Source organism: Eulemur rufifrons, chromosome 21 (assembly GCF_041146395.1).
Source record: "Eulemur rufifrons isolate Redbay chromosome 21, OSU_ERuf_1, whole genome shotgun sequence".
Classification (NCBI taxonomy): Eukaryota; Metazoa; Chordata; class Mammalia; order Primates; family Lemuridae; genus Eulemur; species Eulemur rufifrons.
This window is the reverse complement of record NC_091003.1, coordinates 25,503,394-25,528,708: the sequence shown is the minus strand read 5'-3', so window position 1 is coordinate 25,528,708 and position 25,315 is coordinate 25,503,394. Positions and strand designations below refer to the sequence as shown.

The window sequence follows — 25,315 nt, the reverse complement described above, 5'->3', positions numbered from 1 at the left end:
TCAATCATAGGAGAAAATCTAGTTTTTCACCATTAAGTATGACATTAGCTATAGGATTTGAAGAAATTCCTTGCTGTTCCTAGTTTCTTGAGAGTTGTCATCATGAATGAGTGTTGGATTTTGTCTAATGGTAATTATGTAATTTTTTTAATTATAAAGTTTTTCTTTGTTAACCTTGTTGAATATAATGGATTACATTAATGGGTTTTCGAATGTTGGGCCAGTATGCATACCTGGAATAAAAAACCCCATTTCGTTATGAAGCATAATTTTTTTATGCATTGTTGAATTCAGTTTTCTAATGTTTTGTTAATAATTTTTGCATCTATGTTCATGAGAAATTAATCTATAGTTTTTCTTTCTTGTTATGTCTTTATCTGTTTTTGGTATTAGGGTAATGCTGGCCTTATTGGAGTTAGGAATTATTCCCTCTGCTTATATTTTGTGTAAGAGATTGTAGAAATTTGATACGATTTCTTCCTTAAATGTTTGGTAGACTTTACCAGTAAAACTCTCTGGGCCTGGTGCTTTCCTACTGAAAAAGAAAAAAAAGGTTATTAATTATTGATTCAATTTCATTAACAGATACAGTCCTATTCAGATTATCTCTTTTTCCTTGTGTGAGTTTCAGTAGATTGTTTCTTTCAAGGAACTGGTTTATTTCACCTAAGTTATCAAATGTGTGGACATAGAGATATTCATAATATTCCTTTATGATCTATTTATTGCCCATGGGATTAGTAACGAGGGCCTCTCCTTCATTTCTGATATTAGTACTGATCTTTTCAAAGACCCAGCTTTTTATTTCATTGATTTTTCTTTGTTCTTTTCCTGTTTTTAATTTCCTTGATTTCTGCTCTGATTTTTGTTATTTCTTGTCTTCTGCTCACTTTAAATATATATTGCTTAGCTTTTTTTTTTAGTTCCTAAGGATGAAGTTTAGATTAGCAATTTCAGGTCGTCTTTTCTAATGCCTGGGTTTAGTGCCTATAAGCACTGCTTTCACTGTATTCCACAAATTTTGACAACTTGTGCTTTTATTTTCCTTTAACTCAAAATATTTTTTTATTTCTCTTGAGATTTTTTCTTTGACCCGTGTGTTACTTAAAAGTATAGTCATCACTCAGTATCCATGGGGGATTGGTTCCTAGGTCCCCCTGGCTGGAATACCAAAATCCATGGATGCTCAAGTCTCACAGTTGGCCTTGTGGAACCTGTGGATGTGAAAAGTCAGCCCTCCTCATCCACAGTTCCATATTCCACAAGTACTTTATTTCCAATCTGTGATTGGTTAAATCCGTGGATACAGAGGGCTCATGGTATGTTATTAATCGCTAAATATTTAGAGGTTTTTCAGTTATCTTTCTGTTAGTGATGTCTAGTTTAATTCCACTGTGGTCTGAGAGCATACTTTGTATGATTTCTATTCTGTTAAATTTGTTAGGGTATTCAGGGTATGCTTTATGGCGCAGAATGTGGTCTATATTGACCAATGTTCTATGTGAGCTTGGAAAGAATATGTGTTCTGCTATTGTTGCAAAGTATTTTTTATAAATGTCAATTAAATCCAAGAAATTGATGACCTTGTTCAATTAACTATGTCCATATTGATTTTCCATCTGCTGGATCTGTCAGTTTCTATTAGAGGAATGTTGAAGTTCTAACTAAAATACCAAATTTGTCTGGTTCTCTTTGTAGTCTATCAGTTTTTGCCACATATATTTTGACATCCTGTTAGATATACTGGTGTACCTCTGAGATATTACAGGTTTGGTTCCAGACCACCACAATGAAGTAAATAATGCAATAAAGTTAATATCACAGTAAAGCAAGTCAAACACATTTTTTGGTTTCCCAGCATATAAAAGTTAATGTTTGTTTACACTATACTGTAGTCCATTAAGTGTACAATAGCATTATGTTGTATTTTTATGGATTTTCTTAGAGACGGGGTCTTGCTCTCTCGCCTAGCTGCAGTGCAACAGTGTGATCAGAGCTCACTGCAGCCTCAAACTTCCGGGCTCAGTCAGTCCTCCTGCCTTGGCCTCCCGAGTAGTTGGGACAACTGGTGCACATCGCCATGCCCAGCTGGGTTTTTTTGAGGGGGAAGGAGTTTGTTTGGGGGTTTTTTTTTAGAGACAGGATCTTACTATGTTGCCCAGGCTGGTCTCAAACTCCTGGGCTCAAGTCATCCTCCCACCTCAGTCCCCCAAAGTGGTGGGATAACAGGCATGAGCCACCATGCCTTGCCTATTCATTTATTTTTTAAGACTTGAGATCTTGCTATTAATGTGTCACCCAGGCTAGACTTGAACTCCTCAGCTCAAGCAGTCCTCCTACTTCAGTCTCCCAAGAAGGCACATGCCACTATAGGCACATGCCACTGCACTCAGCTACTTTCAATCTATCTTTGTCTTATATAATATTTTTAAAAATAAACCCATTTTAAAACTTTTTTTTTTTTAGAGACAGGGTCTCGCTCTGTCACCCAGGCTGCGAGTACACTGGTATGATCATAGTTCACTGCAACTTCAAACTCCTGGGCTCAAGTGTCAGCTTCCTGAGTAGTTGGGACTACAGGTGCTCACCACTACAACTGGCTAAGTTTTAAATTTTTTTGTAGGGATAGGGTCTTACTGTGTTGCCCAGGTGGGTCAAGCAATCCTCCTGCTTTGGCCTCCCCAAGCACTGGGATCATAGGTGTGAGCCTGCGCACCTGGCCCAAAACATTTTTTTTAATCCAGTCTGTCAGTCTCTGTCTTTAACTGATGTATTTAGAGTTTTCACATTTAAAATGAAATAATGATCAATAATGATCTAGTTGGATTAATATCTACCATATTTTTAACTGTTTTCTATTCGTTGCACTATTCTTTATTTTTCATCTTTCCTTTCTGCCTTCTCTAGTTTTAATTGAGCATTTTATTTGATTCCATTTTCTTTCCTTTCTTAGCATTATTAATTATACTTCTTTTTTAAAAATTTTTTAGTGGTTGCTCTAAAGTTTGCAGTGAACATTTACAACCAGGCTGAGTCCACCTTCAGATGACACTGTAGCGCTGCAGGGGCAGTGCGGGTGCGTCCCCCCAGAGCGCTGCGTTCTTGCCCTGTGGCGTTTGCCGCCGTTCATTGCCCTGTTCATAAGCTACCGTCATCCAAGACACGGTTGCTCTTCGTGGTTTGAATAGAAAGTTACCTGTTTGATTGAAAATAGGAAAAATAAAAGGTGTTATTTTTTATGTTCATTTATTCTAAAACTGTTCCTTTGTTCGTGCAGATAGGAGTTTCTGACCTGCATCATTTCCTTCTCTCTGAAAAACTTTTAACTTTTCTTGCAAGGCACGTATTCTGGCAATAGGTTCCCTCAGGTGTTTTGTTTTTTTGTTTTTGTCTGAGAAAGTTTTTATTTCTCCTTCACTTTTGGGGCATGATTTCACTGGATACCAAATTCTAGGTTAGTGGGGTTTTTTTTAAAACACTTCAAATATGTTAGGCCGGGGTGCGGTGACTCACGCCTGTAATCCTAGCACTCTGGGAGGCCGAGGCGGGCAGATCATTTGAACTCAGGAGTTTGAGACCAGCCTGAGCAAGAGCAAGACCCCATCTCTACTAAAAATAGAAAGAAATTATATGGACAACTAAAAATATATATAGAAAAAATTAGCCAGGCATGGTGGTGCATGCCTGTAGTCCCAGCTACTCGGGAGGCTGAGGCAGGAGGATCGCTTGAGCCCAGGAGTTTGAGGTTGCTGTGAGCTAGGCTACCGCCATGGCACTCTAGCCTGGGCAACAGAGTGAGACTCTGTCTAAAAAAAAAAAAAAAAAATATTTCACCTCACTCTTTGCTTGCCTGTGTAGTTTCTGAAGGGAAGTGTGATGCGATCTTTTTGTGCAGGTTAAAAGAACAGAACCTTGTGAAAGAGCTGAGGCCCCGGGACCTCCTGGAGACCAGCAGTGACAGCGATGAAAAGATCCCTTTGGCCAAGCCTTCCTCGCTGTCCAAGAGAAAACTTGAGCTCGAGGTGGAGACAGTAGAGAAGAAGAAGAAAGGGCGTCCTCGGAAGGACACCCGTCTCATGCCTGTGGCTCTTTCTGTCCAGGTGAGGCCACCTGGCCCACTCTGCATGCCTGGGGTGCCTACCTTGGGAACCAGCTGGCTTGGACACACTCCCCTTCAGACCTGCCTGTGACACTTCCCAGAGTCCTTGAGCAGGCCTTGGTGTCAGCCACCACATCTGTAAATTGGGGACTGTTGTCGCATGCCCCTGTGCTTTCTCCGTCACAGAGTAGATAGAAATGCCCTTTCACAGGCCCACCCGATCTCTGGGTAACTTGCCTTTATCTAAAGCTACCCCAGTAGTAGCTCAGGGGCTAAGGGGTGTTTCTGGCTATTCTAGTCTCCGGCTGCCCTGACCGCGGAGAAGGAGGCCATGTGTCTGTCTGCACCAGCACTTGCACTGAAGCTGCCAGTTCCAGGCCCCCAGAGAGCTTTCACCCTCCAGGTGAGTGCTGGATACCCACCCACTCCCTCGGGCGCTTGCACACATTCTCTCCCTGCCCCATGTAAATGCTGTCTTGTCACTGCCTTAGGGACCGGTTTCCAGGGGTCCTCCAACACCTGGGGGCGCGCCGTAGCTGATCGGGGTATCCACCAAGTCTCAGCAAGGTTGCTAGCCTCCTCTCCCTCACCTACGAGCCTCCCTCTGGCTTTGCCCTTGCAGTCCAACTGCCAGGGCTGACCTTACCACCGCGTCTTCTGCATGGCCAGCTCCTCGAGACTCATCTCCGGTGTCCCTTCTGGAAGCCTCCTCTGTCTCCACACTTGGCCCTGGGTAGCCTCAGGCTTAGTGCCTGTTGGACTGTGGGGTCGTGGTCAATCTCCCGACCATCCTGCTGGCCTTGTCTCCTCCTCAGTGCCAACAGACAGTTGTCATCAGAGCTGTTTGAGCTCATGGAATAGAAGCTTGTGACCGTGTGTAACCCTTCGCTTTTTCAAGACACAGCTCTGGAGCTAGTAATCCTTTGTAGCCAGAGGCCCTCTGGTCACTCAGCCCGGCACCAGTGTGCAGGCCTCCCACCATGGAGCTCTTGCACACATGGCGGCCTCTCCACACACTCGGCACCTCAGCTCAGGCACATCCTCGGGCAGTCTTCTTGGTCCCTGTGTACAGATCAGTTCCCACCGGCCACACAGTGCTCTGGGCACGGGCTGAGCAGGGTGCCAGAGAGCAGGTGTTGGCCCTTCCCAGCCTCAGGCCCCTCTGGGCCATGATGTGAGGAGTGAAGTGGGGGGAGCTTAGTGGGTAGGGACCCCCAGGGTTTGTTCTTATTGCTGACGTGGGTGGAGGCAGGGGTGCCTCCAGCAGTTGGCGGCATTCAGACGTGCTCTTGAACTCACAGGTGCCCTGATGCAAACTCCCTCCCTGATGCCTCGCTTCTTGGCCCTTGGCACCGAACTCCCCTCCCACAGTCCTCCAGCCCTTGCCCTAGGTGTTTTCATCGCTGAGTGCTACGTGCAGCTGTCCTTGGTTTCTGGGGGCCGGGCTCCAGCCGCAGCCAGCCCTCGGCTCCACCTCACCGCATGTGGTCACATGAGTGAGGACCGTTCAGCGGCTCTGCCTGGCCTTCCGTAGGAAAAATATGTCGGTCAGCTCGCCTGGCATGCATCGGCTGAGCCCATTTAGTGCCAGGCACTAGGTTGGTTCTCCTTGTGCATATGATACTGGGGACACTCCCTCCAGGTTGGTCCCCGTGGAGCAGACCAAGGCTCACTGCCACATGGGCTCCTAGACTTTGTCTCCAAGTACCATCAGGGCTCTGTTTTTACCAAGCATTTTGTAGTCTTCGAAGATTCTTCAGGTAGAGGGTCAGAAGCCCAGGTGTAAGTCCCAGCTCTGCCCTTGGCTGGCAGTAGCCCCTACTCGTGGTGTGCTTTGGGGCAAGTTACTCCCCGTGTGAGGAGGTGGTGGGGTTGGGAGACTTTGGGGTCTCTAGCTCTGACACTGATTCTCTTCTCTGACTGTTCAACCACATGGATGACAGGCTAGAAACCGGCTCCCAGCGTTCTCCCTGGCCTGGGGGCCACACATCTGGCCACACCTCCTGCTCCCCCTTGCCACCCCCCCCCCCACTGTCACCCTTGTTGCCAGCCAGCTGGTCTGCCTGCCCTCACTGTGTCTTCCCCGCCTCAGGGCCCAGGGCTGCAGAGCCTCTCGGCATCTCACCTGCCCCGGGCCCACCGTCACCTCGGAAGACACGTGTTTGCCTCCCCCACGTAGGTGAGCTCCGACCCCTCCATGTACATTGAGGTGGAGAATGAAGTGACGGCTGTGGGGGGCGTAAAGCTGAGCCGCCTGAAGTGCAACCGGGAAGGGAAGGAGTGGGAGACGGTGCTCACCAGCCGGATCCTCACAGCAGCTGGCAGCTGGTAAGGGCGGCGGGGCCTAGCCCTGCCTGGCTTGTCGGGTCAAGCAGGCTCCACGTACTGCTGTCCTGGAATGTACCTGTCTCAGGGGAGGTGCACAGCCCCTCAAGTGCCCATTCCCACGGAGGCTGCCACCACCAAGCATGAGCATTTGTCACCTCAGTCCCTGCAACACCCAACAAAGTTGGCATCATTATCCCTAAGGGTCACCCAAGCCAGGCTTTGAGCCTCGTGGTCCGACTCGCTTGTCTGGCCAGATCCCCAAAAGCTCAGTTCCAGGCTGAGGTCTGCCTGGCTCTCTTTGACCCCGGGGGTTGCTCAGGGCTGATTCTTCCTTTGGACCCTAGATTTTCATCCAAGGTGGTCAGGATGGATTTCTGAGTGTCCCGCAAGTCCCCAGCTCAGCCCTGTCCAGATTCTGCACTTGGAGGGAGGGAGCTTGATCTAGTGCCTTCCCATGGGCTCCTGGGACGTACGTGAGCTGTTCCTGCCTACACTCGGTCTGGAAAGAACACCAGCGTTTTCCTCAGATGCCACCAGGCACAGGCCCAGGCAGGACCAAGTGGTAGATACCCATACCAGGGTTTTACCAAGATGATTGCTCAGATACAGTCATTTTAATTAGACCCGGAATCATCTGCCATGAGGTCACATGTAAGTGCTTTCATACATGTCTGTGGCCTTAGATCTTAAACCTTAGGTCGGGGTTGCCTTGGGTCCTGAGTGAGTTGGTGGTAGTGGCCTAGGAGGACCCCAGCATTCTGCTCCTCCTCCACATTCTCCCTCGGGACGAGCGGGCTGGCCTTCCAGTCCCACGTGCCTGTGCTTCCCCGGCCCCAAGGGAGGTGGCATGGCCTAGCTGAGCGGTAAGGGCTGTCAGCACAGCCTCCCCGTAGCCAGGCGGCAGCTGTTGGGGAGGCCTGCCGTGCAACCTGAGAGCTCCCTCCTGCGCACTCTGCCCATGCTCCCCGGTGCTGCAGCCCCAGAGCAGTGGCTCCCTCGAGGAAGGCTCTGAGCGTCAGAGATGAGCAGATAGAATTCGGTCACAGCACTGCAAGGGGCTCCCTGCTGCTGGGTCCTACTCGGAGTTTTCTCCAAACAGACGTTTGTAAACAAAAGCATCTCACTTGCCTCTCTGTTTTCAGAGGCCAGTGACAACAGTGTCTCATTGGGAAGGCAGTTGGCAGAGCTCTTTCCTTACCTGAACTTCTTCCTGTAGCCCACTGAGGCCACTGGCTCAGCAGGATAGAAGTGACACAAAGGAGGACTCCAGGTGGCCTGCTGTGGCCAGCATCTCACTGTGTGGCTGCACGCCTGTGCTGCTGCCCAGGGTCTGAGCTCTGGCTAACCTTGGGCCTGTGGCTGGGCTTCAGGGGCCTCACTGGGAAGGCAGCACAGCCTGCTTCTGCTGGGGTCGCTCCGAAGAGATGCGGGACGATGTCCAGACATGAGTTCTCCTTTGGGGCCCTGCTTGCTTAGAAGTGACATGCCTCTCCCACGCCCGCCAGCCAGCCTCCTGAGCACACAGCTCATGTCCCCACACTTCTCCCAGCCTGCCTTGGCACAGACCTTCTCAGGACTGGTCTGGCTAGTCATATCAGCAGACTGTCATGGGCACTGTGTGGCCTCTGATGAGGGGGGCATGCTTCTTGCGTGACTGTCAGGTGCAGTGGCCCTCCAGGGCCCCCACCCCCCACAGTCAGCATCAGCATGAGCTCAGCAGAGCATGAGTATCCCTGTGACTGGGAGGAGGACAGAAGTCTCTCCTCACTGCAGCCCTCCCTGCCTCTCCCTCTGGCTGCACCTGCTCCGGGGGAAGGCCCAGGCAGAGGGAAGGCTCTGGCGTCCCCCAGGGCTACAGCCTCAGTAGAGCCCAGCCCCTGTGACACCTGTCCCTCCTCTGCCTACTCAGTGACGTGGTATGTGTCGCCTGTGAAAAAAGGATGCTGTCAGTGTTCTCCACCTGTGGTCGCCGCCTCCTTCCTCCCATCCTCCTACCGTCCCCGATCTCTACTTTGCATTGCACAGGCTCCTACGTCATGGCACTTACTGCTGCGGCCACACTGTCCGTCTGGTGAGAGGCAGGCACAGGGTGGGATGGGCTCCGGGCAGGGTAGGACAGGGCTGTGCAGGTCCCCTTGCTGCAGGAGCAGGGAAGGCAGCGGAGGAGGCACCGAGCAGTCAGTGACAGTGCTTGTGTTGTTGCCTCATGCAGGCTGAGGGCCGAGGGTGTGTGCGAGGGCGGGAGGCAGCCTGCCTGGGCCCGTCTCCCTGATGGGAGAAGCCCACTGGCCAGTCGCACCACCTCAGCGCACATGACAGGGGCCCGCGTGAGGGCATCAGAAGTGGGGTCTCTGCTGGCAGAGTGGCCATGCTCCTGGTGTGGCTGCGGTGGCCCAGCATCTCCCAGAGTGGGTGTGGGCGTCAGGGGTAGCCCCCATGGCTCTGCTGCCTGGGCCCTGCGCTGTGGACTGTGCAGAGGGAGCGTAGTGGCTGGTGGGCAGCAGAAGCCACTTGTGGCCCAGACCCCTCTCGCTAGCAGAGGCCAGGGCTGGGGCCTGGGAAGGGACTGGGTGGGTGTCTGGGTGGCCAGGGCACACTCTGGTATGTTTACCTTGGTTAGAGAGTAAGCTATTCCCTGTGTCCCTCCTAGGGATGTTCACAGGCAGGTGGTTGTGGTGAAAGAAGAGTCTCTACACTCCATCTTGGCAGGTAACCCAGGCCGCAGGCCGCCCCTCCTGCCCTGGCCTGCATCCCGGGGCTGATGCTGTGGAGGGGCCCCTTCAGCCTAGAGGGCAAGCCAGGCTCTGGGCCCAGCCCGGGGCTCTCCGTGAGGCGGGGGCACGGTTACGCTGCAGGGAGACACATGCTTTCTGGAGGCATGTTTGAATGGGTCCCCAAGAGGTGACCAAGAGCCTGGTGGGTGGCAGTGTGAGACCCACTGTCTCCCTGGTTGCTAGGGAGGTGCTTGCTGCCAAGACCATGGGAGCCATGATTCAGATGTCTCCTTTGGTGTGTGTACAAACACTTGCTGATCAGAACACACCCAGAACTCATTCCTGTGGTGTCCCCCAGGAAGTGATATGACAGTGTCCCAGATCTTGCTGACGCAGCATGGAATCCCGGTAATGAACCTGTCCGATGGAAAGGCGTACTGCTTCAATCCGTCACTCTCAACGTGGTAAGCAAGCTGCTCCCCAGGAGAGAATCTGTCCGCTCCGGACAGCCAAGCAAAGTCCTGAGAGTCAGGCCCTGAAGTGCAGGCCACAGCAATAGCCAGTGCCTGCTCCCCGTCCCGAGGGATGCTGCAGCTCCTGGCCTCTGCCCTCGGAGCGTGGGCGCAGGAGTGCTCTCCTCCTGCGTTATGTACTGGGGCCACTGTTTTTGGAAAAGCATTTGAAAATTTTTGTGGTTCTTGATACGTGTTTCCAGACTGGCCTCCTTAGCCATCATCTGTGTAGGCGAGTCAGCTCCACAGTAGCCTTGCCAGCAGTGGTCAGTTTCTGTGAGCTTAGTGGGACCACAGCAGCACTTGAGATATCCTTGGGGAGGGAGTAAGGGTGCACACGCACTCCCCCCGGTGCCAGAGCCATGCTTTTCCTCCGCCCGCTTTGGAATCTAGAGCCCTTTTCTGTACTTGTAAAATTCCTTTATACATCAGAGATCTTAGCCCAGATACCTGAAGTGTATAAATTGTGTCCTAGCACTCCAAGAAATTCTTTTCTTCTGCCCCACCTTTGGTCTTTAAGAACCAAAGCTTGCTACCTCCTAGCCCCTTTTTTGTTAGGAGTTGCCGAGCACAAGTTTATATTCACACTCAAATTTCTTTTCTTGAGTTAAAAAAAATTCTCCACCGTCTGCTCTTCCAAATTGCATAATGTCGGGGAGTACGTGTGATTGCTGTAATAATGGAATTAGGCCCATTACTCACAAAGAGAGATCTTGACTGTTGATAGGCGTGTTTGTATTTCAGACACATTTACAAAGGCACCTGGCTATTCTCAGTTTATGAAGAATGTTTTCTTAACAAAGAGGTGAAGGGTCCAGAGAAGGCAGAAGAACTGCCTGCCTGGGGTCATTGCGGAAGCACAGGCAGGCTGAGGGCTGGCGTTCTCGGCAGCTGTCAAGGCCTGGGCCTCATGGGACCTGGGCAGGCCATAGCAGTGTTGGAGCTGGGCACTGGGACACACCACACTCAGAGGCCCCCACAGTCATCAGGAACCAAGCCCGTGGAGCTGAAGTGTTGACAGCAAAAGCCCTATGAGTGACCTTCACTGTCACTCATTTTTTCTTCAGAACAATAACTTGCCAGGCCCATCACTAGGAAGCCTGTCGGTGACAAGCACCTGTTCTGAAGTGCAGGGGCACGTAGCTGTTGCTGGCTTTCTGCCCGCATATCACTGGGACTTGCACCTCTGTGGCCTCCTGCTTCCCTGAGCTCTGCTCCTGCCTTTGCCTCCCCAGGAACCTGGTTTCTGACAAGCAGGACTCACTGGCCCTGTGTGCGGACTTCAGGAGCAGCCTGCCGTCCCAGGACGCTATGCTGTGCTCAGGACCCTTAGCCATAATCCAGGGCCGCACTTCCAAGTACGTGACCTAAGTGCCATGGCCATCATCTGCAGTCCTGCCCCAGGAGGTGACTGGGTTGGCGCAAGCATGGTCCTGCCCAGGCTTGGTCTCTAATTGCCTGTGTCCCCAGTGCTGCTCAGCACAGTCAGGCTGGGTGGTGGAGGCTGGAGGTGCAAGGGATGTGGGCTTGCATCAGGTAATATCTTGGGGTGGGGGTGTTCACTAAAGCGGCTCAGATGGCAGGTACAAGGTGAGATACTCGTGGGGTGCCAGGAGGCCCATGGCTGTGATGTGGGATGGGTAGGCCAACAAGGAGTCAGTGGCATCTGCTAGTAGAGCAGCTGGTGGATGGGAGGCCTCAGCAGCCCTGGTACCTGCCACCTGCCAGTGCCTCACCTGGGGCCCATGGAGGCAGCTCCCGTCTCTGGGCAGCGCCCACTGCCTCACTGTTTGTGCTCTACCGGCCTTTGCAGCTCCGGAAGGCAGGCTGCCCGGCTCTTCTCCGTGCCTCACGTGGTGCAGCAGGAGACCACCCTGGCCTACCTAGAGAACCAGGTCGCGGCGGCGCTCACCCTGCAGTCTAGCCACGAGTACCGCCATTGGCTCCTCCTCTACGCACGGTACCTTGTGAACGAAGGTGAGGTTCCTGGTTGCCCTGAGCAGCTGCCTTCTGCCCCTCCACCCTCCCAGGCCCGGCTCAGTCCCCATGAATCAGGGAAGAGGTGCAGTGGTCCAGGGCTCCCTGCACTCTCGCAGATTCCTCATGGATACGTGATTAGCCCTAGGCCCCCCTCCTGCTCCCGTCAGTGAGGTGAGACCCATGGAGCCTGCCTCCCAGCATGAGCTGCAGTTAGCTCAGCATGCTCCCAGCCCCCTACAGGCTCCAGGGCCCTGAATAGAGGGGCCCGAGGACGTTCCACAGAGGAGCAGGAGGACTGGTAGTGGGAAGGGGGAGGGTAGACTCACACGTCCTGGCTCCTGCCCTCCACCACACCCTGGCAGTGCTGGGTAGTCAGTGAACTGGTCGTCCCAAGGGATGGTGTTTTACGGTAGCATTTCTCTTCCTCTAAGCCCCTCTTGTGTGGAAAGCCCTGCCTGCTGCCCAGTGCCTCCCCTGGCCCTCCGGCCCCCATACTCCCTGCCAAGGCTCTTACAGCACGCATGCCCCTCCGTGGCCTCCCCTGCAGGAAGCATGTGTGCCAGAAAAGGGAGCTGTGCTGACCTCAGAGTGACCTCCAACAGCCTGTCCTCCCTCTGTTGGACACACGTGGGGTCCTGCCTCACCAGGCTGTCTCCCACTTGAGCTTGGCCTCCAGGGGCTGGGACATGCGACGGGCCTCCCAAAGTTCTCCCTGCATCACCGTGCAGCCCCAGCCTGGTCATGGAGCGCCTCCTCCGTGGCACTCCTGGCCTTTTGCTTTGCTTTTGTCATCACTCTTCCCATTTTGATTATAACTGAGAGAAAAAAATAAGTACAGAAAAGACAGAGAAAAACATGCCAAACCCATGTAAATGTAACTCCCAGATCCCAGAACTAACCTGTCCCATGTGCCTCTGACTCTGTGTATACACTTGTCATGACAACAAACACTGCTGATCAACTCGAAGCCCTCCCTCCCTCCCTGGCAAACTGCAGTGATGACGCTGATGTTTCCTCTTCCCACCAGGTCTGTGTGGTTGCTAGGGTGTGTGGGCCCCGGGTTTTCTGAACACTCAGCCCTCCCAAGCCCTCGTGCCTTTCCCGCAGTGCTCTGGTCACATCTTAGGCCTCACGCCCTGTTCCCCCTGGAACCCCCCCCTTACTCCACTCTGCTTTGCTTCATCCGGGGTGCTGATCAGGACTCACCCTGACGCCTGTGTAGTGTCCCTGCCTTCTGTCCATCCCGCCACCCACCTGTGGGATCTTTCTACCACTTGCTTCCCTTTCTCCGTCTTCCATGTCTGTTCTTATGTCCACACATCAGTCATACACAAACCCCCCACCCTGTGCCTTGTTTCCTCGGCCATAAGAGGAGGAATCAAGTGTCAAAGCGCGATGTCATGCACTTCCAGAATTCCTCAGATTCCAGTTTCATCCCTCTTATTCTCCATCCTTTTCTTTGGGCGATTTCATCCATTCTCTATGGCTTCAGCTGCCCGCAAGAGCTGACAAACCCCCAGACTCTGCTTCTAGGCTTTCTGGCAGCCCCACCTGGCGGTGCCTGTAACCTTGAGTTGACAGGCTGCGCCCCTCCCTGCAGGGGCCAGTCCCTGATCATGCCCTCAGTACCTCTCACCTCCTGCGGGCTGGCCTCCCGACCCTCCTGACCTCCTCTCACACCAGCTGCCAGCCCGTCCTCTCCCAGGCAGATCTCATCAGCCCACTTCCCTCCTGCCTCAGTTTCCCATGTTTTCCCATCACCTTGGGGGGTTCATCACAGAGCTGGCCACATCTCACTTCTCCTTTGGGCCCAGCACAGACGGGGTGCTGCACGTGTCACCAGGGGAGTGGGCGAGTGCGTGAGAATCTGACTGTGGGTCTCTGTGCTCCACACTGAAAGACACGCGGGTGCATTTTGCCCATAGTAGGCAAAAAAATAAGCATTCATTGTTTTAATATACACTACAACTTAGCATATTCTTGGTTTTTTAATTTCTTTTTGTAATGTGTTCCTGTTTCTGTTCTGTTTTGTTTGTTTTTGTTTTTGTTTTTCCCCCCGTGATTAGGGTTTGAATACCGACTCCGAGAAATATGCAAGGACTTACTGGGTCCGGTTCACTACTCCACTGGGAGCCAGTGGGAGGCGACAGTAGTGGTAGGTGCTTCTTTCCTTCTTGCTGCAAGAATCCTCTCTTGAAACGTGAAGGTGGAGATTTTAAAAATAAGCCAAAGTGCTTTGAAATTCTTCACTGTTAGCCTTCTCCAGCACCCCGCCTTGGGTCGAGCGTCATTGAGAGAGCAACATGCCAGCCCTCCACAACCTGGCTGGGGCTGGGCCCTGGGCATCAGGAGCCTGGAAGCAGTGTGCCATGCGCCTGTGCCAAGGGAGGCTGCCCGCAGGGGCTCTGAGTTTGGTTGTGAAGACAAGAGCGACTTCCCTGGCTTCGTGGAGCTCACAGTGTGGTAGGGAGGCACACAGGGGCACGGAGGCACTTAGGTCCATAGGATGCTCTAAGACTGGCGGGGTGGTGAGACGAGAGTCCCTGGGAAGAAAGACCTCGGGAGAGAAGTGTGACCCAGCCCTGCAGATACCTGGCAGAGGTGATAGTAAAAGCAGAGAGGTGGAGTCCGTTTGAGGCCACTGTGGCTGGCTCATCTGAGGCAAAAGGAGAGAGTGATGTGAGGTGAGGTGGAGGGACGAACAGGAGATGCCTGTGGAGACCTTGTGAGGAGCCGGGGTTTCCTCCTCTGGACAGCAGGAGCTGCTGACAGTTGGCACAGAGGTGTCATGAACCCACGTAGAAAGCCAGTCAGGGCGTGTCCTCCGCAGCAGTCCCTGGAAGAGATGAAGGTGACTTGGATCAGTGCGGTGAATGTGGAGAAGGAAAGGAGACAGATTCAAGATGTGTTTTGGAGGCAGAACCAACAAGACTTGGTGCGTGGTTGGGTGTGGAAGGAGAGAGCATGGTGAACGTGTGGTCGCTTGCAGACGCCTTTGGCTGGCTCGCGCCAGTGGTTGATTCGGGGAAGGAGGAGCTGGCTCGCAGCTTTGTGTGGTCACCCAGCAATCACTGATGGGGCAGCTTTCTGTCCGGGCGTGTTCTAGGCACGGGGCAGGCAGAAGGAAAAAGGCAGACTGAGTCCCTGCCTTCATGGGTCTGCGTCTTGTGGAGAGAGGCAGACTGAACAGGTGAGCAAGTACCTGTGGAAGAAAATTAAGGGGAGGGGGATGCAGAATACTGGCAAGATGCTGTTTCATAATTGGCGATCAGGAAAGGCCTAACTGACTGACTGACAGAGACCAGTGAAGACCGGGGGCAGGGGCGGCGGGGGTGGGGTGGGGGGGTACAGGGAGAACATCCAGGCAGCGGGAGCAGCAGGTGCAAAGGCCCTGAGGTGGGCAAGCTTGGAGTGTAAAGGGACAGCCAAGCATTGTGCGATGGGCAGGTGAAAGGAGTAGAAGTCAGAAAGGCCAGAGGGTCAATTTTCACAGGCTTTGAAGGCCTTGGTATGTACGGTGGCCTATGTTTTTATTCCATTTTTAAATTTTGTTGCAGTATATCTTAAGTTGGTTGGGTAATAGAATCCTAGGTTCAAAATCAATTCCCCTTAGATCTTTGAAGGTATCCTTCCATAGACTTTTAGCATCCAGTGTTGCTAAAAAGCCTGACATAAATGTGATTTCCATTGCTTTGTAAGTACTTTTGGAGTCCTGTCTTGGTGTTTTGAAGAAACACTGAGCACTAAGTCATGTCTTTCATTCATTCCATGAAAACAGAGACAGAGATTAGTGATTTCCCTGAGTTCTCTTTTTAAACTATGTCTTCCCTTTCATTTGCCCCATCATCTGAGAAATAGATCCTCTCTTTTTAAAACCTGCAGTGTCAGCCAGGTTCCTAAAATGGCTCATGCCTGTATTCCCAGCACTTTGGGAGGCCAAGGCAGGACGACTGCTTGAGGCCAAGAGTACAAGACCAGCCTGGGCAACATAGTGAGACCCTGTCTCTACAAAAAAATAGAAAAATTAGCTGGGCATGGTGATATGTATGTACCTGTAGTCCCAGCTACTCAGGAGGCTGAGGCAGCAGGATCACTTGAGGCCAGGAGTTTGAGGTTGCAGTGAGCTATGATGATGCCACTGCACTCTAGCCCAGGCAACAGAACAAGACCATGTCTCAAAAAAAAACCAAAAACAAAACTACAGTATCTTTTTTTTATACTTGAAATTCTCGGCCAGGCGCGGTGGCTCACGCCTGTAATCCTAGCACTCTGGGAGGCCGAGGCGGGCGGATCGTTTGAGCTCAGGAGTTCGAGACCAGCCTGAGCAAGAGCGAGACCCGTCTCTACTAAAAATAGAAAGAAATGATCTGGACAGCTAAAAATACATAGAAAAAATTAGCCTGGCATGGTGGCGCATACCTGTAGTCCCAGCTACTTGGGAGGCTGAGGCAGTTGGATTGCTTGAGCCCAGGAGTTTGAGGTTGCTGTGAGCTAGGCTGACGCCATGGCACTCTAGCCCGGGCAACAGAGTGAGACTCTGTCTCAAAAAAAAAAAAAAAAAAGTTCTCTGTCAGACTTTTAATTTAGTCTTTTATCTATTTGAGCATAGTAAGCTTATTTGTTTTATTTTAAAGTTTTATGTCTGATAGTTCTAGTATTGGAAGTCCTTGCAGATCCATTTTCATTGCCTGTAAATGTTTCCACTGGTTCTCATTTATTTATTTATTTATTTATTTATTTATTTTGAGACAGACTCTTGCTCTGTATCCAGACTAGCATGCAGTGGTGTCATCATAGCTCACTGCAGCCTCAAACTCCTGGGCTCAAGCAATCCTCCTGCCGCAACCTCCCAAGTAGCTGGGAATACAGGCACACCACCACACTTGGCTAATTTTTCTGTTTTTTGTAGGGATATGATCTTGTTCTTGCTCAGGCTGGTTTTGAACTCCTGACCTCAAGCAATCCTCCTATCTTGGCCTTCCAGAGTGCTAGGATTACAGGCATGATACACCTCGCCTGGCCTCATATTGTCTTATCTCCTTATGTTCCAGTTATTTGGACCATACTGTCTGCTGGACATGGTATTTGAAAAATCCTTTGTAGAAACAGTTTGAGGCCTGAGGTGCTGTTATCTTCTTCCAAAGAGCACTTCTGTTTGCCACTGCCAGCTTCTTGAGGCACCAGCACTGTGGGGATGCCTTGAAAACCTCCAAGGACAGAGGTTTTCTGGGCTGTCTGGGACTCAAAGCTGGGCACTAGTTGGTGCAGGGGCTGATTTACTTCCAGTTTACTCTTACTGTAGGTTGCATACCTTTGGAATACCAGCACAAAGGAGGAGTGAGTTAGCAGGGACCCCACTTCTCTTGGGCCTTCACGCCTGCTTTGGTCCCCCTAGACTCTCAAGTCTAATAGAAGCTCTGCTTAGGCTCTTCCTCATGGATAAATCTTTCCAAAGCAAAGGCATCACTGTCTGGATTTCTGCCTTCCCCACAGCATGGCTCAGTCTTTTGTCACTAACACAGTAGTGCTCTGAGATCTGCTTCTATTTGTCCAGTTTTTCCCACTGTTCTCAGTGGGAAAGGTTGCTGAATTGCCTGGTTTGTTACTAGAAGGAAAAGCTTGTAATACCATCTCAGCTATCAGCTCCAGATGCTGACCAGAATGTTTTTAAGATAATTTGATCCCTGAATTATCTGCCTTTTCTGGGTTTAGGCTTTGATTTGTTCATTGTTGTCTTTACTTTTGAACATTTTCTCCCATCATCTGGGGATCCGTGATTGTCAGGTTATAGTTACAAAGAAGGACCCAGTTTGGTAGCTGGCTCAGGTTTCCTTTGCAAGAGTAGAGCTATTTCCCCAGCACACCTCACCTCCAGGGCAGGCCGACAGGCCATCTGCTTAGAAGGAAGACAGGCAGGCACCTGCCCAACCAACCCCCTTGTGGCCAGGTTGTGGGGCTTCACTCGGTGACCCAGCTCCCACTCTGGCAGCCTTAGCCTGAAACACCAACCAAAGCTCACCATAGCAGTTCTCTGTCACAGCCTGAAGGTAAGTGCCCTGGGCCATAGTAGTGCAGACAGAAGGAGCAAATGGCCAGGCTTTCTTCTCTGTTTCCCCTCCTTCCTGCTGGTTGTTCTTGCCAACTCCTTGCAGGACACTCCATTGAGGCTTTGCCCTAGAGAACCTGTAGCTCCCCTGCCAGAGTCACCTGTCAGTGACTCTGCTTTAAACCTTCTAGATACTGCCTAAAATTGCTGGTCTGTTCATACTCCCTAATATCCATGACAGATGCCTTCGGCAGCAGGTAAATGAAAACTCGTCTTATGGTAGATGAAATAATGTTTTTTCTCTCCTCCAAAACGAGGTATATGGGGAAAGGTGGTAGCCTACCTCTCTTGTGATTCTCCTGACCTTTTCCTCATAGTCAAAAGGGGGCTGGCTTTCATGTCCAAGTTCAGGGAAGGAGAAGAGGAGGAAGCTGGTACCAGCAACATCCACCTCTGTCATAAGCAATGGAAGAGCTTTCCCCATAAGCTAGCGCAGCCTCACAGGCACCATTAAACCACTTGGGCACCCCTGTTGCAGAGGAGGCTGGGAAAATTCTGCCTCTGTAAAAAAAATAAGTAGAAGAGGTCTTAGAGCAGATGTGGACATAAGCAATCCCAGTGTCTGCCACATCCTCTCCTGACCTCAGCACTATTTTAAATTTATTCCTGTTTTTTCCTTTTACATTTTTCACTCTCATTTCATCTAGATATTGGGGCCAGAGGAGGTGAGTGAGCATGAGCCCTCTATTCTCTTGCTGAATTTCTTTGTGAACACTCTGATGGCAAGAATTGATCACCGAGTGAATGGGTCCTTGAGATAACTGGGAAAATGCAACTGTGGGTGGAGGGTGGACTTTTCCACCAGCAGTGCTGACTCAGCAGCCTTCCAAAGGCGGCTTATTAGGGGGGCATCATTTCATATGTTTAAGAGCCATTTGTACTTCCTTTTCTTTGAACTATCTGTTGGAATATTTTGTTGTCATTTGTTTTTCTTACTGGCATATAGGAACTCTTTATATACTCTCTGTGATTTGAGCTGCCAGTGCACCATGGGCACCTCTAAGATTTAGGCTTTGTTCAACCTCAAGGATCCTGTTTCAGTGTGCAAGGGAGGGAGACAAGCAGAAGGGCACTAAACAGCCACCCTTCAGATTCCTGGGCTCTGTGTAGGCCCCCATCCCTCCAGCCAGGCCCTGCTCTTGAGACACCTCCCTCTACTGAAGTCTTCAGTGTAGGACCTGGGGCACTGATCAGAGAGGTGGTGACAAGCGGTGTCCCAGACCATGCAGAGGTCTACACATCCCAGCCGAAACGGTGGGGAACACCATCCTTTACTGAGAGCCCAAAGTTGAAGGAATAATACTTGGTGGCTGTTGGTATCGACACCAGCCTTCAGGCCAGAGGATGGGTCCTCTTGCAGCTTGCTCCTGGTACCACAAGCAGGCAGAATATTTGTCTTTGTTTATAGTAGTTTACTACATACCCTTTCATTTTTTTTTAATCAAGTTTTTCAGTTTTTTAATTTAATTTAATTTTATTTATTTTTGTTTGTTTTTTAATTTTAAAGTGTATTTTAAATTATTTTGTATAGTGATGTAGACACATAGCTCAACAGTTGAAAGGTGTAGTAGTTGTATAAGGTTTTGAGTTTTGGGGTTTGAGTTTTTCTGTGTGTGTATGTGTGTAATAAGTTTTGATATCAGGAAGTGTGTTCTTTTTAAGATTGTTTTTGCCTATTCAGGGTCTTTTGAGATTCCATATGAATTTTAACATGGATTTTTCTATTTCTGAGAAAAACACTATTGGGATTTTGATAGGAATTGCATTAAATCTGTAGATCACTTTGGGTAGTATTGACATCTTAACAGTATTGAGTCTTCCAATCCATGAACATGGGATGTCTTTTCATTTACTATGTCTTGCTGAGATGCTCAGTTAGGGCCACATTGTGTATGTATGCCCATGGCTTCCTTGAATGAAGAAAATAATATGCAAAAACCTTGAGTGCATGACTGTGTAGTTCACAAATAGTCACCCTTTTTAACATCTCTTCATTTAGAGGACATCAAATTACGCAGTATCTGAGCCGTTTTCCCTCTTAAACATTTTGTCATTATGCACCTTTTAGAAAATATTTTAGGAGATTGACACACATTATAGATATGCTGATTTCTTTCAGCAACATTTTGTAGTTTTCAGTGTTCTGGTCTTTCACATCCTTGTTTAAATTTATTCCCAAGTGTTTTATTTTTTTTTGATACTATGTAAATGTAATTCCTTTTTGTTTCCCTTTTTGGATTGTTGGTGTATATAAATGCAACTGATTTTTGTGTGTTGATTTTGTATCATCAAAATTTGTTGAATTCATTTATTAGCTCTAACAGGTATTTTTGTGGAATCCATAGAGTTTTCTGTCTATAAGATCATGTCATCTGTGAACAGAGATCATTTTTTACTTCTTCCTTCCCAATTTGGATACCTTTTGTTTCTTTTTCTTGACTAATTGCTCTGGCTAGGACTTCCAATACTATCTGTATTATTAATAAATAAAAGTGGCAAAAGCAGGCATCCTTGTCTTTTTCCTGATTTTAGAAGAAAAGGTTTTAGCCTTACCATTGAGTATGATGTTAGTTGTGGGCTTTTCATATGGCCTTTACTATGTTGAAGTAGTTTTCTTCTATTCCTAGTTTGTTGAGTGATTTTGTCATGAAAGGGTGTTGAATTTTCTCATGATTTTTCTGCATTGAGATGATCATATGGGTTTTTTTTCCTTCATTCTGTTAATGTGACCTATTATTATTATTAATACATTGATTCTTATGTTAAACTATCCTTGCATTCCAGGAATAAGTCCCACTTGGTCATGGTGTATAATTCTTTTAATGTGCTTTTGAATTCTTTTTACCAATATTTTGTTGATTTTTGCATCAGTGTTCACAAGGGATATTGGTCTATAGTTTTCTAGTAGTATCTTTGTCTGGCTTTGGTGTTAAGGTAATGCTGGCCTGATAGAATGAACTGGGAAGTGTTCTCACTTCTTCAAGTTTTTAGTAGAGCATGTGAAGTATTGCTGTCAGTTGTTCTTTAAATGTTTCATAGAATACACCAGAGAAGCCATTTCTAGGCTTTTCTTTGTGGGAGGTTTTTTGTTTACTGATTCAGTTTTCTTGCCAGTTAGAGGTCTGTTCAAACTTTTTATTTCTTCATGATTCAGTTTTGGTAGGTTGTGTGTTTCTGTTTCATCTAGGTATCAAATTTGGCATATAATTGTTCATAGTATTCTCTTATTTATAATCCTTTTGTTTTTTTTTTTTTTGTGGCATTGGTTGTAACATTCCTGTTTTATTTCTGATTTTCATTATTGGTGTCTTCTCTCTTTTTTTCTTAGTCTAGCTAAAAGTTTGTCAATTTTGTTGATCTTTTCAAAGAACCAACCCTTGGTTTTGTTGATTACCTCTATTGTTTTTCTATTCTTTATTTTGTTTATTGCTGTAATAATTTTTATTGCTTCCTTTGTCCTGCAAGCTTTGGGTTGGTTCATTTTTTTCTAGTTCCTTAAGGTATAAAGTTAGTCTATTGAGTTGAGATCTTTCTTTTCTAATGTAAACATTTATAGCTATGAACTTTTCTCTTAGCACCACTTTCACTGCATCCCATAAGTTTTGGTATGTTGTGTTTTCATTTTCATTTGTCTCAGTATATTTTCTGATATCCCTTGTGATTTCTTTGACTCATTGGTTGTTTAACAGTGTTCTTTAATTTCCACAATGTTGTATTTTCCAGTTTTCCTTCTGCTGTTGATGTCCAGTTTCATTTCATTGTGATTAGAAAAGATAGTTTGTACGATTTCAGTCTTTTTAAATGTATTAAGACTTATTTTGCGGCTTAACATATAGTCCATCCTGCATAATGTTTTATGTGCACTTCAGAAGAATATGCTTTGTTTAATGGAGTGTTCTCTATGTGTTCATTAGGTCCATTTGCCCTCAAGTGCTGTTCAGATCCACCATTCCTTATTGCTCATCTCTCTGGTTCTATCCATTATTGAAAGCAGGGTATTGAAGTCTTCTATTGTAGAGCTTTTCCTCCTTTCAATTCTGACAATATTTGCTTTATATATTTAGAAGCTCTGATGTTTGATAAATGTATTTTTATAATTACTATATCTCCTTTTTAAATTAATTCTTTTATCATTAATTATGATTATCAGTGTCCTCCTTTGTCTCTTGTAGTAGTTTTTGATGTAACAATCTTGTAACAGACTATTTTGTTTGATAACAGTACAACCATTTCTGCTCTCTTTTGGTTATTATTTTCATGGAATAACCAGGGTCTCATTCTGTTGCCTAGGCTAGAGTGCAGTGGCATTATCATAGCTCACTGCAACCTCAAACTCTTGGGCTTAAGCAATCCTCTTGGCTCAGCCTCCCAAGTAATTGGGACGATAGGTGTATGCCACCCCATCCAGCTAATTTTTTTTTTTACTTTTTGTAGAAACATAGTCTTGCTATTGCCCAGGCTGGCCTCAAGCATTCCGCCTGCCTCAGCCTCCCAAAGTGCTAGGATTACAGGCTTAAGCCACCACACCTCGCTGCATGGAATTTTTTTTTCCATCATTTCACTTTCAACCTGTGTGTATCCTTAGATATAAAGTGAGTCCCTTATAGACAGCATATAATTGAATCTTTTTTTGAAATTTATTCTACAAATCTATTAATTTAGGAGATTAATCTGTTTACATTTAAAGTAGTTGCCTGCATGTAAAGACTTAATGTTGCCATGTTTAATTTATTTTCTATATATTTTATAGCTTTTTTTTTTTTTTTTTTTTGAGACAGAGTCTCACTCTGTTGCCCGGGCTAGAATGAGTGCCGTGGCGTCAGCTTAGCTCACAGCAACCTCAAACTCCTGGGCTCCAGCAATCCTCCTGCCTCAGCCTCCCAAGTAGCTGGAATTACAGGCATGTGCCACCATGCCCGGCTAATTTTTTGTATATATATATTTTAGTTGTCCATATAATTTCTTTCTATTTTTAGTAGAGACGGGGTCTCACTCTTGCTCAGGCTGGTCTCGAACTCCTGACCTTGAGCGATCCACCCGCCTCGGCCTCCCAGAGTGCTAGGATTACAGGCGTGAGCCACCGCGCCCGGCCCTATTTTATAGCATTTTTATACTTCATTTCCTCCATTGCTATCTTTGTGTTTAATTTTTTTAGTGACATATTTTGATTCCCTTCGTTTGTATTCTACAGATATTTTATTTGAGGTTACCATGGCGATGACATAAAACATTCTAAAGTTATAACAATCTATTTTAAACTGATAACAATAAAATTTCGACTGCATACAACTTTTTTATAGATTCACCTCACCCATTTTAGGTTATCGATGTCATAAATTATATTTTTTTATATTGTGTACCCATTAACAGATTTATAATTATTTTTATGCTTTTCTCTTTTAAATCTTACAAAATAAAAACTGGAATTATCAACCAAAATTACAGTAGTATTATTGTTGTTATATTTGTCCATCTGTTAACATTTACTTTTCTGTTGGGCATCCTTTTGTTTCCATTTAGCATTTCATGTAGAACTGATCTAGTAGTAATGAACTCCCTCAAGTTTTGCTTATCTGGAAATGTCTTAATTTCTCCCTTGTTTTTGAAGGACCATTTTACTAGATATAGTATTCTTGGTTGTTGGTATTTTTCTTTTAGTGCTTTAAATATGTCATCCCACTGTGCAATGATAATTTTATTGAGTATGCCTTTTATATGATGAGTCACTTTGCTCTGGCTACTTTCAAGATTCTCTCTTTCTCTTTCATTTTCCAAAGTTTGATTACAGTGTATCTCAGTGTGGGTCCCTTTGGTTTTTCCTATTTGAAGTTCACTAAGGTTCTTGTATTTGTAGATCCATGTCTTTCCTCAAATTTTTAAAACTTTCAGCCATTATTTCTCTTTTTTATTTTGTTTAGAATTTTTAGAGATAGGGTCTTGCAACATCATCAAGGCTGGAATACAGTGGTGCAATCATAGCTCACTGCAACCTCAAACTCCTGGGCTTAAACAACCCTCCTGCCTCAGCCTCCCAAGAAGCTGAGACTACAAGCACAGTCCACCATGCCTGGCTAATGTATTTATTTATTTGTATAGACAGGGTCTCGCTGTGTGGCCTAGGCTAGTTGCAAACTCATGACCTAAAGCAATCATCCCACCTCAGCCTCCCAAAGTGCTAGGATTATAGGCATGAGCCAGCCCATTATTTCTTCAAATAAGGTTTCTGCTCCTTTCTCACTTTCTTATCCTCCTGGAACTCCTCTAGTGTGTATATTTGTCTGTTTGATGGTGTTTGATAAGTCCCTTAGGCTCTGATTACTTTTCTTCATTCTGTTTTATTTTTGCTCCTCAGACTCAAATTAATTTCAAATGACCTGTCTTCAAGTTTGCTAATTCTTCTTTTTGCCTGTTCAAGTCTGTTGAACCCCTCTAGTGAATTTTCAGTTCAATTATTGTGTTTTTCAACTTCAGAATTTCTGTTTAGCTCTTTTTTTATAATTTCTCTCTCTTTGTTGATAGTCTCATTTTGTTCATGTTCCTGATTTTGTTCAAGTTGTCTTTGTTCTCTTTGAGCGTATTTAAGACATTTATTTTGGCTGCGCGTGGTGGCTCACGCCTGTAATCCTAGCACTCTGGGAGGCCATAGCGGGAGGATCGCTCAAGGTCAGGAGTTCCAGACCAGCCTGAGCAAGAGTGAGACCCCGTCTCTACTAAAAATAGAAAAGAAATTAGCTGGACAACTAAAAATATATAGGAAAAATTAGCCGGGCATAGTGGCGCATGCCTGTAGTCCCAGCTACACGGGAGGCTGAGGCAGAAGGATTGAGCCCAGGAGTTTGAGGTTGCTGTGAGCTAGGCTGATGCCATGGCACTCTAGCCCAGGCAACAGATCAAGACTCCATCTAAAAAAAAAAAGACATTTATTTTAAAGTCTTATATAAGTCCCAGACCTGTGTTTCTTTAGGATCAGTTTCTGGAGATTTATTTTGCTCCTTTGAATGAGCCATATTTTCCTATTTCTTTGTATGCCTTGTGATCTTGTCTTGAATATTGGGTGCTGGAGACTACTGTCCCAGTCTTTGTGGGCCGGTTCCATGCAGGGGAAGACCTTCACTAATCAGCGGGCATGAAGGCTCAGGGTCCTCTCAGGCCATTTTTGTGGGTGCATCTTTCCTAGGCCTGTGCATGTACTTTTTTCCAGTTTCCCCATATACATAGCTACTCTAATTTATTTGTTTGTTTGTTTGTTTATTGGGTTTTTTAAGAGACAGGGTCTCACTATGTTGCTCAGGCTGGACTCAAAACTCGGGGGCTCAAGTGATCCTCCCACCTCAGCCTCCCAAGTAGCTGAGATTACAGTTTAGCCACCACATCAGGCTAAGCTACTTTAAAATGTCTAATTTCCCTTTAAAATGTCTAATTTCCTCTTCATTTAACAGTTTTGGGTGTTCTATTGTATTCTGGTCACATTCTTTTGCCCCCAGGCACCCATGAGTCTGCAGTTTCCCCACAGCTCTCACATGCCGCTGTGTCTGCCGCTGCCCAAGCAGCCTCCATCGTGATGTCCAAACTGTGC

General features: G+C 47.5%; 1 protein-coding gene across 2 annotated transcripts in view; it reads left to right on the top strand.

Moving 5' to 3' along the window:
* The window catches only part of HIRA (histone cell cycle regulator), an 89,353-nt gene that overhangs the window by 58,542 nt on the left and 5,496 nt on the right, over positions 1-25,315 (top strand). For both annotated transcript variants that reach the window (XM_069496699.1, XM_069496700.1), the window contains 9 exons: positions 3,896-4,100; positions 4,398-4,502; positions 6,279-6,427; positions 8,337-8,498; positions 9,078-9,136; positions 9,500-9,605; positions 10,889-11,011; positions 11,467-11,630; positions 13,700-13,788. In XM_069496699.1, coding sequence (XP_069352800.1) covers positions 3,896-4,100; positions 4,398-4,502; positions 6,279-6,427; positions 8,337-8,498; positions 9,078-9,136; positions 9,500-9,605; positions 10,889-11,011; positions 11,467-11,630; positions 13,700-13,788 — 1,162 coding nt within the window. The remainder of the gene's footprint in view (positions 1-3,895; positions 4,101-4,397; positions 4,503-6,278; positions 6,428-8,336; positions 8,499-9,077; positions 9,137-9,499; positions 9,606-10,888; positions 11,012-11,466; positions 11,631-13,699; positions 13,789-25,315) is intronic.